Below are 18,148 nucleotides of genomic sequence, written 5' to 3' on the forward strand. Positions count from 1 at the left end.
GTTACAGCCTTACGTTAGCTGAACAGATCAATATGCAATGTGTACCGAATCTGACATACATTAAAGATTTTATTTCACCTGAAAAGGCTTTTTACTAAACTGTAATCGTGTTAGCCACGCTAGCTTTTCCTAACTGTAATCGTGTTAGCCACGCTAGCTTTTCCTAACTGTAATCGTGTTAGCCACGCTAGCACCAACTACCGTGTATAAGTCCTAGACACATTCAAACCCTCTGAACCATGAATGTCCGACTCACCCAGCCTTACAAGAACAACAGCCATCAGTGATCTTGTCTATATTTATGCTGAGGGTCTGAGGATCTGCTGTTTTCCTCATCGACTGGTAGCATTTAGCTGCACAATGTTAGAGGCATCATGTGGCTAAAACATCTTGATGTCGTCCAGAAAAGATGACATGAACTTGTTGGTTCCATTGTTGTGGCTGATATTTTGGGAAAATCCGGCAGAAATGCTAAACTAATCGACTCAGAAATACTCTGCAGAGTCAGTCGGAGTGAAAGACGCCATGTTTACATAGAAGCTAAGCTCCGCGAGGCTTTGCTTGTGAGACATGCAGCCACTAGAGGGCGTTTCTGGGCGGAGCTTGGTGAGGTCCATAGGTCATTAAACTCAAGGCAGCGACGATTTAAACAGTTACATGAGATGCATTCATAATCCATCAGCCAATAGGAGATGTCGGATTCAGGCGTTGCAGCAACAAGCCCCGCCCCCTTGGAAGCGGCTACTTATCGGCGTTTTGGGAAAACTGTAGTGCAGGGGTCCCCAAGCTACGGCCCGCGGGCCGGATCCGGCCCGCCGCCACATTTGGTCCGGCCCCATGAACAATACCAGGAAGTATTCAGATTTTTCATATATTGTATTTTCCGGTTTATATGTGGATTTTTCTTCAACCACCAGGGGGCTCTGTAGCAGGAAGTGTGTCCTGTAAACTGTGGGTGTTTTGTTTTGCATGGCGCATTGCTGCCATCTGTTGGACTTTTAGGGAACTGCTKGACTTTTATGTTATTTAATCAGTACGGTTGTTTGCTAGCAGTAGAGCAGATGAACACGTGTTTGTTATGAACGCCGCATTCCAGGTTTCCCTCAATGAAATGTATACTAGTCAGTCCCAGTGACCGTTTCACTAACGGTTTTTGTTATGTGGCCCTCACAGGGAAACGTTTGGGGGCCGCTGCTGCAGTGGGTTTGACAGAAGAGCGATGGACTCGGCAGGTTTATGGTCGGTGGGAGGAGCCAGCACAGACCACCAAGGAGACCACACAAAAGAAGAGTGTCAATAGTTATGTACTGTTTTATTTTATTCTGTAGTTTTTGTTCAGGATATTATTGCAAATGTTGTTTTATATATTTTAATACTTTAATCTGTGGAAAGATTAAAGTAAGCAACTACATATTATTCAGGTGGATGCGAAGACATAAATCCTCCTCCATCACAAGCATTTTAAATCATTATATTAATTCATATTTATGTTATATAAATGTATCTGCAGCAGGAATGTTTCTGATTTTAACTTTTATATCCAGACATGTTTGCGTGATTATAGTTTTCCTGTTTAGTTTAATGCTGTCTTTGTTTTTGATCAAACCAAACCTGTGCAGAGTGAATGTCTGACCGTGTTGAAGGGACTAAACTCATGTTGGATCACAGAACCAGAGATCAGCGACGGATCAGAACCACGGCCCTCCATATGGACCAGAATCCAGGTTCTCCTGCCTCTGGTTACCTGTCGTGGTGGGGCGGGGGGCTGGTCAGCTCGTTCCCCACGCTGATGACCAGGTTGTGGTCCAGGTGAGCTGGTCCTCTGTGAGACGGAGACCTCTGCAGGAGACAACACAGGTAATCACTAATCACCCACAGAACCGGATATCCGGGTCCATTTGGATTGTCTGATATATAATCGGTTTAATACAACAATAGTAATTATAATAAAGAGACTTTCCAAATGTCCTACACTGAAAACAAACCCTCCAACGCACCATGTGTGTTTTCTGTGAGCAATAACAGTTTGATCAGATCAAACGTATTGATCTGATCAGAGCCGATCAATAAGTTTGACCAGAAGCCGTTTTCCTTCAAGCTGACTGCAGCTTGGACTGTCCCGGTTCCGCCGCTCAGAAGTGTCCGGTTTAAATCAACCCGTTTTTGAATGAAGTCTGGCTTGCAGCTGCGCCTGTGAGCTGCAGACCGGACCTGGAACCTATCAGAACCCAAAGACTGTCCTGCAGTTCTGGTTCTGGACCAATAAAAGACCAAATTCTGATGGGAGTCATTGACAGGTTTTCACATCATTCGGCGCGGTCCGAGTCGTTTCACTCACCTCAGGAGGCGCACCTCCGGTCCAAAAGTCCCCGCCGCGGTGGCCTCCGGGGCCGGGGGACGGGTGCCTCCTGTGGTAGGCTTCCGAGGCTCCGTGGTCCCGGTACTCCGGGTAGTCCTGGTGGTACGGAGGTCTCGGTCGGGCCCTGTCGTCCCGATATCCCTGTGACGGATAAGGCCTCACAGGAGGCGGGTAGCCTCTAAACGGAGGCCGGCCGCGGAACATCTTCTCCCGCAGAGATGCACTGAGGCCGCGCGGGGAGCTGCAGGTCGGTGCGGCGCTTCACAAGTAGCAGGAAGCCACAACTGGTTCCGGTCCACAACGAAACACAGATTATTATTTTATCAAAGCTGCGGTTCCGAGTTCGGCTCCTAACCATACACACTGAACCCTTCTTCTTTGTTTCTGCGGGGTATCTCGCTTCCTGATGGCCTCACTGTTGCCACCGCGTGACGAAGTTGCGGTACTACAGACGAGCCGATCCAGAGCTGTGAGATGAACTTTGACCTGTAAAGAAATCCTGAGAGCTCCTGATGCTCTGAGCCAGTCCAGAACAGGTTCCGACCTTGGAAGCAGAGCTCCAAAAGATCTCCTGATTCCCAGAAAAAACATTCAGTTAATGAGAAGATCCAGCAGGGGGCCAGTGTGGAGGACAAACCCATCCGAGAAGAAGATCCAGCGGGTTCAAGAGGGATCCAGGGGGTTCAGGAGGGATCCAGGAGGGAACCAGGGGATTCAGGAGGGATCCAGCGGGTTCAGGAGGGATCCAGCGGGTCCAGGAGGGATCCAGGGGGTTCAGGAGGGATCCAGGGGGTTCAGGAGGGATCCATAGGTCCTGAGAGGATTTAATCCAGCTGCAGATTTACAGCAGAACCTCCAGAGGGCGCTCTGTCACTCCAGCCTGGACTGGGACAGAACCATAGAACCAGAATCGTTTAAACATTTAGAAACTGGTTCTGCTTCATATTTCAGACTGTGATAAAAAAACAAAAAACACACGAAATAATTGATTTAATAGTTTTATTGATCAACTCAAAAGATCAGAGGTTTATACTTTTTTATTAGCATAAGCAGGGAAAATTGACCCAAACTATGGAAGAAAGATTTTAACTTGGCTCCTTTACTGCAATGGAAATGGGACCAAAACGCTCCAAGGTCTGGTTTAAAGGCTTTCATCAACTTCCACGCAGCCTGGCAGCGACGGCCTCTGAACCGGACCATCAGCTCATCCTCCCCGTGGTTCTGCTGGTTTACCTCCACCTGACTCCACCTGTGCAGTCTGCGGACATTTCTAAACAAATGACGCTGATATTTTTCCTTTAATAACAGGAAACAAAGCCCAGTAAAGGCCAACTTTACTCCAGGTGTGTAGCTGTGACCAGCAGCAGCCACGCTGCCTTCAGCTGCAGATCTGACACGCCATCAGCTCTGATCCACCTAAAACCCAAGCAGATCTTTCAGCGTTTCGCTCTTGGGTCCAATCACAGTTCTGTTGGACTGGGTTTTACTCACAGTCTCCAGGATGTGAAGGTCTGATGGGCCGTCCTGAGCAGACGGAGGTCCTGCTGCTCTGCCCTCAGGCCTTCAGGGCTAAACACCGGGGTCTTCCATCAGAGCCTGTACTTCTGACTGCCGTCTGCCAGATATTTGCTCTGTAACTTCTATACTCGACATATCTAGAGGCCGATGAAAACCCAAACAATACATTTAATCCACTAGTTTATGACGTCTCCCTTCACTGCCAGATGTGGTTTTTGGGGGTCAAATGAATTTAGCACACTGTGCAGCTATAATGTATATGAAGAGTTGATGAAATGAGAGGCAGTGAGATACATTTACAGGAAAGTATCTGGTAAAAACACCTGGCGGTTCTGCTGATGAATGAACCAGGACATCAGATGTTCTCATCTCAATGCTCAGCCAACTGAAAACTATTAAAATGACACCAATTCAAAACCGTTTTTATTTACATTTTCTACAAACTTATTTCATTGAGAAACTTGATTAAATGCTTTTATTCAGTTTTACAAGGAAACCAGAAGACTTCCTGCAGAGGAAACATCAGTATCATCTGTGGACATCTGCTGAAAATTACATAAAATTAATGATGGGATATTTCAGCTGACAATGAAACGGTTCTACTGTCAAACTACAACATAACTGCCCTTATGGAGCATCAATTAGATTCATCTCAACTAGCTAGCTACTGGGGGACATAAGAACCGTGAAAGAAAGAATAACGCCTACACCCCTGGAGCCTTCTGGGCGTTCACCTCCAGCTCCCACTTCTCCAGAAACTCCTGCAGGTTCAGGTTGAAAACATCAATGCCTTTAGGCGACAGGTGGATACCGTCGCCCCGGTACAGCCCCGTGTTGGTGCCGCACCGGATGTTGTCATGGTTCACCGAGATGCCGCCCAGATCCGACACAATGCTGTGGATTCTGCGGTTCACAGTGGTGCGAACCAGATCCACTTCATAGCTGTCTGGCGAGTGACGCCACACCCGGCGAGGGAGGATGTCGGACCACACCAGGAGGCAGTGTGGGAAGATGCTCCGTATGGAGGCCATGTCCTTCTTGACGGAGGCCAGCAGGTTAGTGGGGCTCTCGGTGCTCAGGTCGTTCCCTCCCAGGTGAACGATCAGGGCGTCCGGGTTGGGCCAGGTGATCTTCAGCTGGTGGAGCTGGGGCAACAGCTGGGACCAGGTCATGCCCTGGATACCCTTCCACCAGATGGTCACCTTGTTGGGGTCCATGCCCAGCTGCATACCTACCTCTGGAGACTTGGCCCGCGACTCGGCCCAGTACACAAGTGAATGGCCACAGATCCAAACGTTCTTGGGCTCGCTACTGATTGGTTTACCTAAAGATAAGAACAGGACAGTTCAGGAAGTCAGAGAGGATCATCCGACAGACGTGATCGTAACGTGTCTCAGATCACGCCGCAGACTGCTTTCACAAAGATCTACTAGTCTGTAAATCTGGACGGCTTCAGCGCCAGAGACGATCCAAGGCCAGGCCAACAGAAACATGTTCAATGATGCAGGATATCAGAATGTATTATCGCTTTGGAATAAAAATGCATTACAATTAACCCCAACATTCACAGAGCAACCAAACAACATCCTACCAACTACTGCCTCCAAGCTGTTCTGGCTAATTGTGATATTTTGCTGCCAGACTGCAGGTGACCTGCTGGTTCTAGAGAATCAAAGAGCAGATCCTTCAGCTCCCAGTTTCAGAGGTGAGGCAGACTCCAGGTGGAGGCTTAAACCTTTCCTCTGATAAAACTGATAGGCTGGCTGAGATTATCCTGAGCCGACTCTGTAGTGCTGCTGCTACAGGCTGTGGAGGACAAAGTGACCATGCCACTTTCTCCTACTACTCTCCAAGTATTTGTGATCCACAGCTCTTGCTGTGGATGGCATATCCTGTAAAACCTGCAGGCTTCTCTTAGATGAAGCCACACAGGAGCTGCAACTGCCTTTAACACAGAAACTTGTTTCAAAAGTCAGACTAAATTAGAATGTCTCTGACTGGATGCCGTCCCTGTTGCTGCCGCCGTTCCGGTCGGTCCGGGTAGAAACTGGTTTTATTCCACACTCAGAAGATGTTAAAGATGGTGGACCGTTGTGCTATTAAGTTAATAGATCTTTGTGAAATCAACCTGGAGCGTTACAGAAATTAGTCGGTGCAGATGACAGTAAAGTTCCCCTCCAGCGCTGGCCAGCGCCCTGCAGGTCTCAGCGGCCTCCAACCCAATCATCTCCTTTGCTGCCGGGATGAGCAGAACAGCATCAGGGCCTCGTGTCTAAAGCGCCGAACGCACAAAACGTACGCAAACTTTATCTGTGAACAATAATAAACTAGAGTCAAAACTCCCATAAATCCACTTAAACCTGATTCAGTTATTTAGACCAGGAAGCATCAAACCTGGTGACTTTATGATTTTAATATTTTAGTGTTTAAACGATCTGTGCAGCACGGCTTCATACATCTGGATTGTTTTGTGTGCCATACTTTTCTAAATTTGTCCTACACCAAGTTTTAGTGTGAAAACTGCGCAGGGTTTGATACACGAGGCCCCTGATGTTTTGGCTAATGCTAACCGTATTTAAAACCCTTTGCAGAGTTTCTAGCTGCGACTGAATGTTACTGCAGTTGAAGCTCCACAAACAGAAAAAACTAAAAATACCAACAATACTTTTTAGTTTAAATACTGATGAGCTGGTCAGAAACTAAAATAAATCAAAATTCATAGTCAAAATTATTTTATGCCAACAGACAGTACTGCAACTGCCCATCCCTGCTCCAGCATGGCATCAACTTCTACCGAGTCCAGATAAGGGACCCATCGTTCTGATTTGAGATAAGGGACCAATAAGGGACCCATCGTTCTGATTTGGTGTCTTGAGTTCAGGGAGCTGAGAAAACCTGCAGGGTTTCCTGTCTGTCTAAACTGTTGACTTTCCTCCTGATCCGTTTCTATAGGTCAAAACTCACTAGCTCATACAAATCATTTCTATGTAAATAATATTTACTACATGAAGATTTTATTTTAATACTACAGATTCATATGTGAAAAAATGTTGAGTAATGAGATTAAAGAGGTTTCAATGTTTCACAGCTTCAAGTTTAGAGCAAAAGTATTACTTTAGCTTAAGAGATCAAAACAGTCACCTACCTTTACCGTCACTCAGCAAAGTTTGTCATTTTAATCAAGTTATGAAACCTTCAAATAATCCCGCAAATACGGAAAAGCTTTGTGAGACTTTTACCTGCCGTCTCTAGTTTGGCTCCACGTCCTTTAGGTAAAGTTCAGACGTTGAAAATGTGACACGCAAAAAGTCAAGCAACCATAAAGAACATCACGTTTTAATGTCTAAAGGTTCAGCACAAGTTACTTTGCCAATAAACGTGTCTGCATCATCTGGCTGATGGTTGGCTCGTGGTCCAGTACTTCGTTTGTAGAACTGAAATGAACGTCTATCAGCTAATCTAACCAAAACAGCAGCTTTACACCTGGGATGCGTCAGTGAACAAGCTGTAGCTCAGATCTCTACCTAAAGGTGTAATGTGTTTAACGTTCATCGTTCAGGAAATGCTCCAGGTTTTAATCGATTCAGAAAAGAGGATTTGAGGGTAATGTCATCAACAGGTAGTTCTTCATGCCAATAAATGTGAAATCCACCCTGGTCTAACAGAGCAGTAGTGGAGGAGCCTGCATTCAGGTTCAGTTCGAGCCCAGCGGCTTCAGAGGGCCGATCCGTGGTCAGAGAGCCAGGTGCTAGAGGGCGGACCCACCAGAACGTCAAAATCAGCTGAGCGCCACAGAGGCCTGCCGGCCGTGGTTCCTTCCTCTCAGCTCGGCCCAAGGATCCATCCATTACGTAGAAACAGGAACCGATCTCAACACAGTGAAGTAGAGGTTGTGTAAAACACATCTGGCCCCATGCCACCAAATCCCCAAAACACTGACATGTAATTTCCTTTCTCCAGTCTGTGGGTTAGCTTAACGCCTTCTGGACCAAACAAAGTCTATCAAAGTCTATCAGCCTGAAGAGAAAAGACAGAAAACCATTAGATGGGTCTGTGTTTAAATGCTGCCTGTTCATCACTGTTAACAGATTTTCATTTCAGTTGCTAAACTCCATACTGGACCAGTCTGATCTAAACTGGGAATGTGGATGCTCAACCTGAGGATGCAAACAATACATTTCTGAGCACAACATGGAAAAGTTGCAGACTTAAAAAGTCACGAAGTTAGGAAAACCTTTTTAATAAAGGTTAGCTAAACGAAGCCGCCCTGGATAACCTGAGGCGAACGGCTGAACCGACGGGAACGGCGACGACAATCAACCGCGCGGTAGTACCGAGACCCTGACTTTTAACTATGGTCTGTTAAAAAATACAGTTCAGATAAAACTTTCTATTCAAAACAGTGAATTACAACTAGAGAAGAAGATCCTGGTGAAAATCTACACGCTTTTATCTCAAACTACTGAACATTACAGCTAACCGATGCTTCTAGCATAAAGACTCTTACATCGATATGGTTCTGTTGGCTGCATCTTTGCGACACAAAGGCGGGCCAAATCTCTAAATATGAAACTTAGAAATGAAATTTAGAAATGAGGAGTACAGCAGAGACATGTCACTTGTTCAGCCTTTTCCACCAATTAAGGCTTTTAGCAGCTACACATTTTCCAGCTGATACAGAAACTGGATTAAATCTAACGGACAGAACAAATTACCACGACCACAACTCTTAATACAGTCTGGTGGGTTTTACTTACTGTTAAATCAGCTTTATAAAGACTAAAGATGTTTTGGTGCAACATCTTGCTGGATGGTAGACTCAACTTCTTTCAGCTTAGATTGAAGAAAACAGAACCGAAGTGAACTTACCCGGATGGGCTTTACTAGCACCTGCCTCAAAGACGCACCACGAACAAAACGCAACATCCGGCGAAAACACGGAGAACAGGGACCGCTACCAGGGCTGGCAGGAACCCACAAGGCTTTTATCAACATGGCTTTTATGTTAAGGATGAACAGATCCGACCCAGAAATACATCAGGTTCTTTAATTCAAACAGACTTAAGCCTTTCCTAAATCTGATTTAGCTTTAGCTTCTAATGTTTACCAGGACAGTGATGTCTAAGCTGCAACTGATGAATTACTCTAACAGGTGATGCTAATATTCACATGTAGCTTTCTGTTCTTAGCCTTACTCTGTAATGTTGAGAAAGTAGCAGCAGGAGACCAACAACTAGCTTGCTCTAAGTGAGCATCCCTAGTTATCTGACGAACCCTGCACTAATAAAGCCATGTCTACAAAAAGCCATCCTGCCCTCCAGGCCTCACCAAGTCCTGGAGCACATCTTCAGCCTAAAACATCAACCGCATTTCGCTCCAAGATTCTCCCTCTGGTAAGTGTCATGACCCAGTTGGTAGCACACAGAGTGCTACAGAGAGCAACGAAACGCAGAGGACCCAAAATGATTAAAGCTGCGTGAAGATGTCGACGAGATCTTTTTCCTGCAGAAGTGATCCTGGTCAAAGCCGAGGGTTTGTTTCTGATTCGGTGCGCACCAAACATTAAATTCAGGGAGATCATCAGAAGTGTCTACACTCAGTCACCGCTGGGGGACAACCCTGAAGACTTCCAAGCTTGATGCGACCCATCCGCCGACCTTAGAGTTAGCCAACTGGTGCTTTGGTAGATGAAGCTAGAATGGAGGAACTGCTGGATGCCATGGACCGCAGCAGCTGCAGTGAGAACCAGACCATGGTCCTTTTACAGGGTTTTCCTTGTTAATGGGTTATTAGCCAGTACACCAATAAATCAGTTTGCCACTGCAGCCTGTTCCTTCACATCCTCATTGGTTGCTCCTGTTTAGATCAGGAGGAATCAACTTCTGGACTCAGCTAATGTTAGCATCTTTTTGATAATTCAACCTTAAGAAATATTTCAATGCAGACCCCGTTAACAGCTCTTTCTCTCCTACACAGTCAGATTAGGAGCCACAGGACCTGATACAGTCTGTTGGCGTTATGGAACATTATGAAAGATGCTAATCGTTGGAGAAGCTCAATGGTGGACACCGCTAACTAAAAAGCTTGTTGCACTAACCAAAAAGCACTGCCATTAGTTCCACTAATGCTAAGGCGATATACCAACACTGTATTTAGCAGAAGCTAATGCTAAGGCGATATACCAACACTGTATTTAGCAGAAGCTAATGCTAAGGCGATATACCAACACTGTATTTAGCAGNCTGTATTTAGCAGAAGCTAATGCTAAGGCGATATACCAACACTGTATTTAGCAGAAGCTAATGCTAAGGCGATATACCAACACTGTATTTAGCAGTCTAAACAGGACATCAGAAGATTTTAAACTTAACTGTAATGCTACATGCTAACAGCAGTCAATAACAAAATGTCAACACAGATGTCAAACTTTAACTGAAAGTTTACAAAACAGGAAAGTAAATTAGCATTTCAGAATTTGGAAAATGTTTTCAAAGTTAGCAAAAACACTAAAGCACTAAATGACAAAAGTTCTGCTATTGGCAAATTAGCAGAAGTGTATCCACCACTGGAGAAACTCCAACTTTGTCAGATCAACAAAATCATGTGCAAAGCCTGTCACACCGACTTGCACCAGAAGTAGGCCGGGGTTTGTAACAACTGGTTGCACTTCTCTGTGGTGATGCAGATGGCATAATCACAGACCAGCAACAGATACTGGGGCTCAGCAGGGACTCCCATACCAATCACTTAAAAAGCCTTGATGGGAATGGAGTGGATAACCTGGGAGCAGGTCAGGGCATCGTTAGTCTATCTTCACCAAGGTCCTAACCTGAAAAAGAAGGTCACCGATGAAACGCCTTAATGACACGAACATGTTGTTCTATCCTCAGTATCAGCCTGTAGAAGTTGAAGGATGCACCTACATCCTTCAGGTGTAGGAGCTGGAGCAAAATAAGCTGTTCGCGCCAGCTTTAAATGACGTCTAGCTAAAAATAGTCTATCTGAACCTCAGTGAGTGGCTGTCTGAGGTTTAGCTCAACACCTACCCTTCCTGAATTAAGTTTCTATAGCCGACTTCTGAATATTGTCAGTTTTAAAGTTGAGGTAACTGGAACCAAGTTTTACACCCAACACATTGGATCTCCGCATTTCTATTAAAAATGAATCTGAAGTCCAACTCCTTCCTTATAAAGCAGTGGGTCACCAGGTGCAGAGGAAGAAAACACTTTACTTTGTAGAGTTGGTCTCGCAGTCGGCTTCTTTGCTTGCTCGAAAAGACGACGCATTAGATCCGGCTAATGACTTGCTGACCATCGTCTTGGCCACAGGTTTGTGGCTCCATGAGCTTGAACCGACGCTTTGCTCATGTTCCAGGCATTAAAGTCATGTAGAGCTGTACATGTGTGCAAACATTTCTTGGTCCATCATAGATGGAAAACAACCACATGCTCTTAAATGTAAAATTCTATTGCTGTGGCAGAATCATGCTAACGGACATGTTTAGGTAATGTGGGCATGGCAACACAAATCCAGGACTGTAATAATCTGGTTTCATGACTTGGACCTCGCTAAGGTCATGTTTACGTAAACTCACCCTATGAAGGGTGTCTGAACTTTACATCTTGTGAATGACCTGAGCATGTCTGAAGACAGACACATCAGTTACATCAGACCTTCTCGGAAGAACCTGGATGACTGAAGACTTCAGGAAACAGCGAAAAGCAGCAGTTTGGTTGAATAAAAAGACAGCAGCACGGAGTACAGCATGCAGGTATTGTCTGAGGTGGACAGTTATTGTAACTATTACATGATTCCTTGCTAGTTAAGCATGTCTGTAAATAAAGAAGACGTTGTACCTGCCGGGACCGGCGGACCCTCTTTGCTCCTCTCTCCTTGTCTCCTGAGGGTAAGTCTCTCTTTGTACTCCTGTTCCCTCTTCTCCAGAAGCCTCTGATTATACAAATCCAGCTGTGACACAAGCACCACATCCTTAGTAATCTACCAAGCCAAGAACAGCATCTTCCTAGAAACCTGGGTCACTTGTAAAGACAGACGCCGTTTCTTTACAGTGTTTTACAGGCTAAACTGGGCTTGAGAGCATCAACAAGGACTCTGCTGATCTCACCTTCTCCTTCTGCTTGGCCTTGATGTCGTCGTCTGTCTCCAGTGAGGGCGGCGAGCTGCTGAACGACACTGAAGGTAAGCTGAACTGGACAGATTTAACAGGTTTGGCTGATGGCGGGGTGCTCAGAGACTTTACAGTCTCAATCAGGTTCAAGCAGCGCACCACCGTGGTAGACATGGGCGACTGGTCGCAGCTTGAAGGACTTGAGGTTACTGGTGACATGGTGGGAGTGAGTGCGGGCTGTGAGGAGGCGGCCCCACTGGCGGCTGAAGTGGGACTGGCTTGGCCAATGAAGGGAAGAACCGTATGAGTGGAGGCTGTCGTGAAAGGAGGCAGTGCGGCCGGGCGCTGGGGCGGAGGACCAGGAGGGTGCTGTGCTTGGCGCCGTGGAGGAGGCCCCGGTGGAGGGCCTGGGGGACGCAGCAGCCTGGGGTGGGCCTGGGCGGCTGCAGCTGGGGCATCAGGGCCGTGGGCTGTGGTGGTGATACCAAAAGGCCAGTTGTGTGGGGGGGTTGGGTGCTGGTAGTGGGCAGGAGGCGGCCCTGGAGGAGGCTTTGGAGAGGATATGGTGGGTGGTGCGCTCCCCGTCGTCTTGTTATGGCTCTGCAGATGTTGCACCTTCTTTCGCACTTCAAACTCATGTTGGTCAAAGAATTTCTCATACTCCGAAACGGCCGGCTTCTGATTGCTGAGCGGTTCAATGCTGGAAGATCTAGCAGGAGAGGGAGAATGGATATGATCCATTTCCACAGAACCAGTCCTGCCGCTCCGCAACTCTTCCTTAGGAAACGTCTCTCTTTCCATCGATGACGACTTAAAGCTCAAGGTTTTCTCCTGAGCTTTATTGGCCAGTTTGGAAACCTCTCCAGAGCTCAGCTTGAGGCCAATTGAACGCAGCAGACTTTGTATCTTATCGTAGGGTTCTGGTTTCTGGCAATCACCCGTTTTCTCCACTGAGGGTTGATTGGAGTTTGGCTGCTTGATCGCCACTTCGTGGACCAGAGTGCTGCTGGGGTGCTCTTGAGCCAGACCTACAATCCGAGAGAAGCCTTTGCCATCCTGAAGGGCTCGCTCATGAGGCAGGAGGTCATCTGTAACATCCAACGGTTCTGAGCTCTTCTCAGCAACTGCCTTCTTGTTGAGCATGTCAAGGAATCGGTGCAGAGGGGGTTTCTGAGCCGGTGGGGACAGCGGGGGAGGTGTGAACTTTCGTTTGGGAGAAGGTGTTCTTGGAGGAGAGTCGATGGGAGACGGAGGTCTGAAAGTGGAGACTGAGTGAGTCAAGGGTTTAGCAGAGACGTTGGCATCTTGGCTAGGTGGAGAATGTGGGGAAGAGCCACGAGGTTCTGGAGATCTACTTCGTTTTACCGGTGGGTAAGGATCGTAGGGGCGTTCCATGTACGCAGGGTCGTAGAAGTGACTGTCGTAATGCTCATTGTACACGTCATACCGGTCAGTGTAGCGATGGCTGGAAGAAGGGGCTCCGCCATAGGGAGGGTCACCATAGAGACGGCTGTCGAATGGTCGGTCTGCGTACGGCCGGTCTGCGTACGGGTGAGGGTACGGGTCGCCGTAGCGGCGGCCTGGGAACGGACCGTACGGACGGTCATAGTAAGGGTCATCATAGGGAGGCCGGATGTAATCTGGTTCTTCTGGGCGCTTCTTGAGAATTGAGCGAGGCATGCTGATCCTGCCGTGGTCGTAGTCGATGCAGGTCCTGCCTCCAGGCTCCAGCCCCCTGGGGTCAACCAGAGACTTCTTATAGGCGATCATCTCGTTAAGCTCCTCCAGCTCTCGTTTCTTCCTCGCCAGCTCGGAATCTACCACCACGCCTCGCCGTGGCGGCGGGCTCGGCCTTCTGCGGTGGCTGTCCTCCCGCTCTTTGCTGGACCTGCTTCTCTTCTTGGAGCTTTTCTCTCTGCTGCGGCTCCTGCTGCGGCTCCTGCTGCGGCTGCCGCTGTGACTGCGGCTGCGCCTGCTCAACCTCTCTCGGCTTCGTCTGTGCCTGCTGCTGCGTTCTCGGTCAACGCTCGCGCTGCGTCTCTTTTTCACAACGCGGCCAAACTGATCTTTGGACGGACTCCGACTTTTGCTCCGCTCCTTACTCCGGCTCCGGCTGCGACGGTACTTGTGGCGGGAGACACTGGTGTCCTTCTTTATTGTTTTAAACACGGCCTTCTGTTTGTCTGCCTCTGGTTTCTGGTTTCTGAAACGTTAACAGAGGTCAGAGGTCAGACAGGGTTGGTTTGCACACAAGTCAACAAATTCCCAACTACCAGTTCTGATCTTAACCATTGTTTAAATTAGCAGTTTGGTGCAAAGTATTTTATCTCGAATGTTTATTGTTCAATGGTCGGTAACGTTTGTATTGGAAAAGAATGTTTTAAAAATCATATTCCTCTTTCTGTTGACCAAACATCATCTGATAAGTATGTCTTGTGGAAATCTTTAAAACTTGAAGTGCCTGAAGTTGAGGATGATTCTTTTTGTTCCAAATTTCTACTGGCCACTCTCAAAAACATCGGCTTGCTAGCTATGCTAGCTGCTCTATGCTAGGTATGCTAGCTGCTCTACGCTAGCTGCTCTCCCTCAAAATGACATTTGTGCACGCAGAGATTTCGTCTCTGATCCCGTTTGCAGGTTAAACCGCATCATGTGAAGAATAGTAGACATTTACTCACTCAGCTCCATCGGGGGGTTTTGCCAACTTGATGGTCATCTACAAAACCAGAGGGAAGATTAGCGCTGGAGGTGAAAACCGATCCCTGCTTGGCGCAAGCAATGCAGAGGAGCTCACCTTCCCTTTGGTTGCTCCGACGCCGCTCAGTTTGCGAACCGGGAGGAAAACTTTCTCCGTGAAGCGTTTGATCCTGATGGCCTGCTTCCCGCCGTCTGCTGTCGGATGCTTCATAATCACCAAGATTTTTTCACAATTTCAGAAAAAAAACTCACTGTGTACTCAAAGCTGGCCAAAGAGAGCAGCAGGACTGACCGGGACGACGCTGAACTCCACCTTCTCGTTCAGCTCCAGCTTCTTCTTCTCCACCACCTCGGACATTTTGAAGAACAGCTGAGGGCTCTCCGAACACTTGATGAGTCCAGAGTTCTCAGAGAACTCGATCACAATGCCCTGAGGAGAGAAGCGTCGCGTCAGACGGGCCTCCATGAGGACAGGGAGCGTCTCCATGAGGACAGGGGTCTCACGTGCATCCGCTGCTCCGTGGACTCCTCGAAGGAGTCGGGGAGGATCTCGATGAAGGTGGCGCGCTCCTCCTTGGTGAGGCGGTGCGTGGCCAGGCTGAAGCGGACCTGCAGGAGGAATCAGGCCGTTACTCCTCCGGCCGCCGCTCAGCGTCCCGACACGGCGGCTCCTCACCTTGTCTCCCACCAGCATGGTGGCCAGGGTCAGCAGGTCATTGGGGCCAAAGGTCAGTTGCTTCTGCCGGCCGTCCACGGTCATCACCAACCGACCCACCTCGGGGGCCGGCGGGCTGGGGGCCCCGATCTGCTGCTCCTCCTCCTCCTGCTTCATCTCCTTCCCCCCAGTCAGTCCCGTCGCCTCCTGCTGCTCGCCGTCCTCCGTTTCCTCCTGCTTGACCTGCCGACACGGAAACGGGACGTTCTGTCTCCAGAACTCCAACCAAAACCTTTGCAGCTGCACCACCTTCCACACCTCAGTGCCTCCTTTCTCCTCCTGCACCGGCTGCGTCTCCTTCGCCGCCACCTCCTCCTCCTTCACATCTGCCTCCTGCGTCTCCTCCTTTGCCTCCTCCTGCTCCGCCTCCTGCTTGGCCTCGTCCTCGTCCCGCGGCTCCTTGGGAGGGCTCCTGCAGATGGCTTTGAGCACGGTGCCCTGGAAGCGCTCCCTGCTGACCTCCAGCATGGAGTCGGCGACTCGGTACCTGAAGCCAAACGGAGTCCACTGCAGACCAGCAGCCCAGTTAGCCCAGTTAGCCCAGGTACTGACCCCACAGCACCACCTGCTGCTCCAGCTCACCTTGTCTTTGGCAGCTGCCAGAGCAGCAGCCGCCTCCTCCTTCCTCCTCCTCTCGGCCTCCTCCTCCTCCTGCCTGCGCTCCTCCTCCCTCCTCTGGCGCTCCTCCAGCTCGCGGGCTTTCTGCTCCTGCAGGATCTTGTCTTCGGCCGCCTTGCTCTTCCTCATCCTCCGTAGCCGGATCGCTCTGACCTCGGCTTTCTCCTGCAGGGACAGACCGACGGGCGGGTCAGCCTCTGCTGGCCGACGGGACCGGATCGGTTCGGGTCGGTTTACTCTCACCGTGGTCGCTGTGAACTCCACGTCTTTTCCCACATCGTCAGAGTCGAACTCCGCATCGCTGAAGTTTTCGCAGAGGTCAAAGGGCAAGTCGCCGTGCTTGGTGGAGCTGACGACCCCCTCCTTCTCTCCCAGCGAGGCGATGGTTCCCTGGAACAGAGGACGGATCCGCTTTAGAACCGGGCTCAGAACCTGGAGGGTGTGTTCACTTTACAATGTGCTCCGGTTCTGGATTGGTTCTGGTGCTAATGAACCTCTTTGATCCTCCTTTTTCATTCTGTGAAGGGTCAAAGTTCATGTAGCTAACTAACTGTGTAGCAGTGGAACCAGTTTGGTCCCGGTTCAGCGGGAACGGGCCGGTACCTCCTCGCGGACTTCCTTGGTGTAGCGGAAGGTGAAGGGGATTTTGGGCCGGATGTTGGCGGCCCGCCTCTTGTTGGTCAAGGTGTTGATCAGCAGGTTGATCAGGACATGGTCGTTCTTCAGCAGAGTCACCGAACAGTCCCGGTGGTCAAAGGTCACGTTGGTCCTGAGGGGGCCAATGTTGGCGGCGATCTGACCCGGATATCCGGGAACGGTCTCCTGTGGGGGGAAATATGAAGAGAATACAGGAGACCAGAGAGCCGGGTTCTTATCGCTCGTCATTCTGTGCCTGCAGTGCTGCTCATCTGGCACCAATGCAGCCAGAGCGTTAGCGTTAGCATTAGCTCTTGCAATGCATCTTTACCAACAGACTGTTGGAAGTCCAGAACTTTGTTCTAAAACATCACATGGACAATCTTCTGCTCACCAGCTAGCTACAGTTAACGTCCTCACCCCCCAACATCCCTCAACATCTAATACCTCGTTTCCTCTGAGTACTGGTACCAGGCCCGGCGGCATGGGGGGGCATTGCCGCCCACAGAGTCAGCCGTGCCCCCCTGGACTGGAAGCTGTTTGTTGTTTTTACCTCAGAATGGCCAACTCTCTGTTATTCCTCTGTCAATTTGATACAGTAGGAACTTCCACACGTCCCATTCCTGTGTCCTGTCACTTTTTTCAGCTGTTAAAACTGTTTAATCCGTTGTTAACACGTCGTAACCCGTTTTTCCGAGCCGCCTTTAAGCGCATCATGAACGCTGAGACGCTAGCTGGGTTCACACCTGTGCGGCAGTGAAGGAGACCAGCTGCTGCTGCTGGGTGGAGCTGATCAGGTGTTGGAATCATGGCAGCAAAATGCAAAGGACTTTTCAGTTTTTCCCCAAACTAACTGACTGAGTTGAGTAAAGCTGCAGGATGCAGGTAATGATAACTAGCTAACACCAGAACAGCACCTCGAGCTTAACTAGCAGCCTGTAGGCTACTGATGCTTATGTTCAAAAAGTGGGGGCTGCTGGTTACATTCACTGGAGTAACTCTTTTGGAAAAAAGGTACTTAGAGTAGTTTTACTGCGCTGTTCCGTTTTCTTTTACTGGAGAATATTATTGTTGCCATGTATTCATTTAGCCCCCCCAAAAGGCCGATGCCCCCCTCGTCTGGAGCCGAGGCTGACTGGTACTGGTACTGGTTGGTTAAAATGGACCAAACAACTTACCTGTACCCAGGGGTGAAAGTAGTTTTAAATTCTTGGGGGTACTATGACAAATATATATATATATATATATATGTGCCTTGGAGTTTCTGTGCTGATTAATTTTTTTGAAGCGATAAAAGCTGGTAGCTCTTGAACTGCTACAAAATAAAGCTGTATTTCCTCCTTCAGCCCACTGGCTGCCATGTTGACACCTTGAGATGCCATGACACCTAAATCCTGAACATCATGGCATGGAGAGCATCCCAGTTTTCCATGTCTGGCATATAACCATTCATTTTATCTGTTAAACTGGTTCTACT

The 18,148-nt window shown here is 48.6% G+C and overlaps 2 protein-coding genes across 4 annotated transcripts in view; both read right to left on the reverse strand.

The window, feature by feature from the left end:
* znf318 (zinc finger protein 318) overlaps positions 1–2,758 on the reverse strand; it is an 18,056-nt gene extending 15,298 nt beyond the window's left edge. Inside the window, exons 1-2 of the mRNA XM_008430514.2 lie at positions 2,339–2,758; positions 1,745–1,839 (exon numbers count right to left, since the gene is read on the reverse strand). Coding sequence (XP_008428736.1) covers positions 1,745–1,839; positions 2,339–2,563 — 320 coding nt within the window. The 5' untranslated portion in view covers positions 2,564–2,758. The remainder of the gene's footprint in view (positions 1–1,744; positions 1,840–2,338) is intronic.
* A 356-nt stretch (positions 2,759–3,114) lies between these two features.
* Positions 3,115–18,148, reverse strand: part of LOC103477406 (uncharacterized) — a 20,733-nt gene continuing 5,699 nt past the window's right edge. Inside the window, exons 10-22 of one of the 3 annotated variants that reach the window (XR_535642.2) lie at positions 16,639–16,857; positions 16,279–16,425; positions 16,000–16,200; positions 15,676–15,924; positions 15,379–15,600; positions 15,207–15,311; positions 14,995–15,132; positions 14,800–14,907; positions 14,684–14,721; positions 12,003–14,208; positions 11,734–11,845; positions 3,851–4,014; positions 3,345–3,775 (exon numbers count right to left, since the gene is read on the reverse strand). Coding sequence is in view for 2 of the 3 variants with exons in the window: in XM_008430512.2 (XP_008428734.1) it covers positions 4,582–5,201; positions 11,734–11,845; positions 12,003–14,208; positions 14,684–14,721; positions 14,800–14,907; positions 14,995–15,132; positions 15,207–15,311; positions 15,379–15,600; positions 15,676–15,924; positions 16,000–16,200; positions 16,279–16,425; positions 16,639–16,857 (4,365 nt within the window). In the remaining variant the exon portion in view is untranslated. Of the gene's footprint in view, positions 3,245–3,344; positions 3,776–3,850; positions 4,015–4,281; positions 5,202–11,733; positions 11,846–12,002; positions 14,209–14,683; positions 14,722–14,799; positions 14,908–14,994; positions 15,133–15,206; positions 15,312–15,378; positions 15,601–15,675; positions 15,925–15,999; positions 16,201–16,278; positions 16,426–16,638; positions 16,858–18,148 lie in introns of those variants that run through there. The other 2 variants (XM_008430513.2, XM_008430512.2) reach the window with 2 other exon arrangements.

This window comes from Poecilia reticulata, linkage group LG15 (assembly GCF_000633615.1).
Source record: "Poecilia reticulata strain Guanapo linkage group LG15, Guppy_female_1.0+MT, whole genome shotgun sequence".
Taxonomy (NCBI): domain Eukaryota; kingdom Metazoa; phylum Chordata; class Actinopteri; order Cyprinodontiformes; family Poeciliidae; genus Poecilia; species Poecilia reticulata.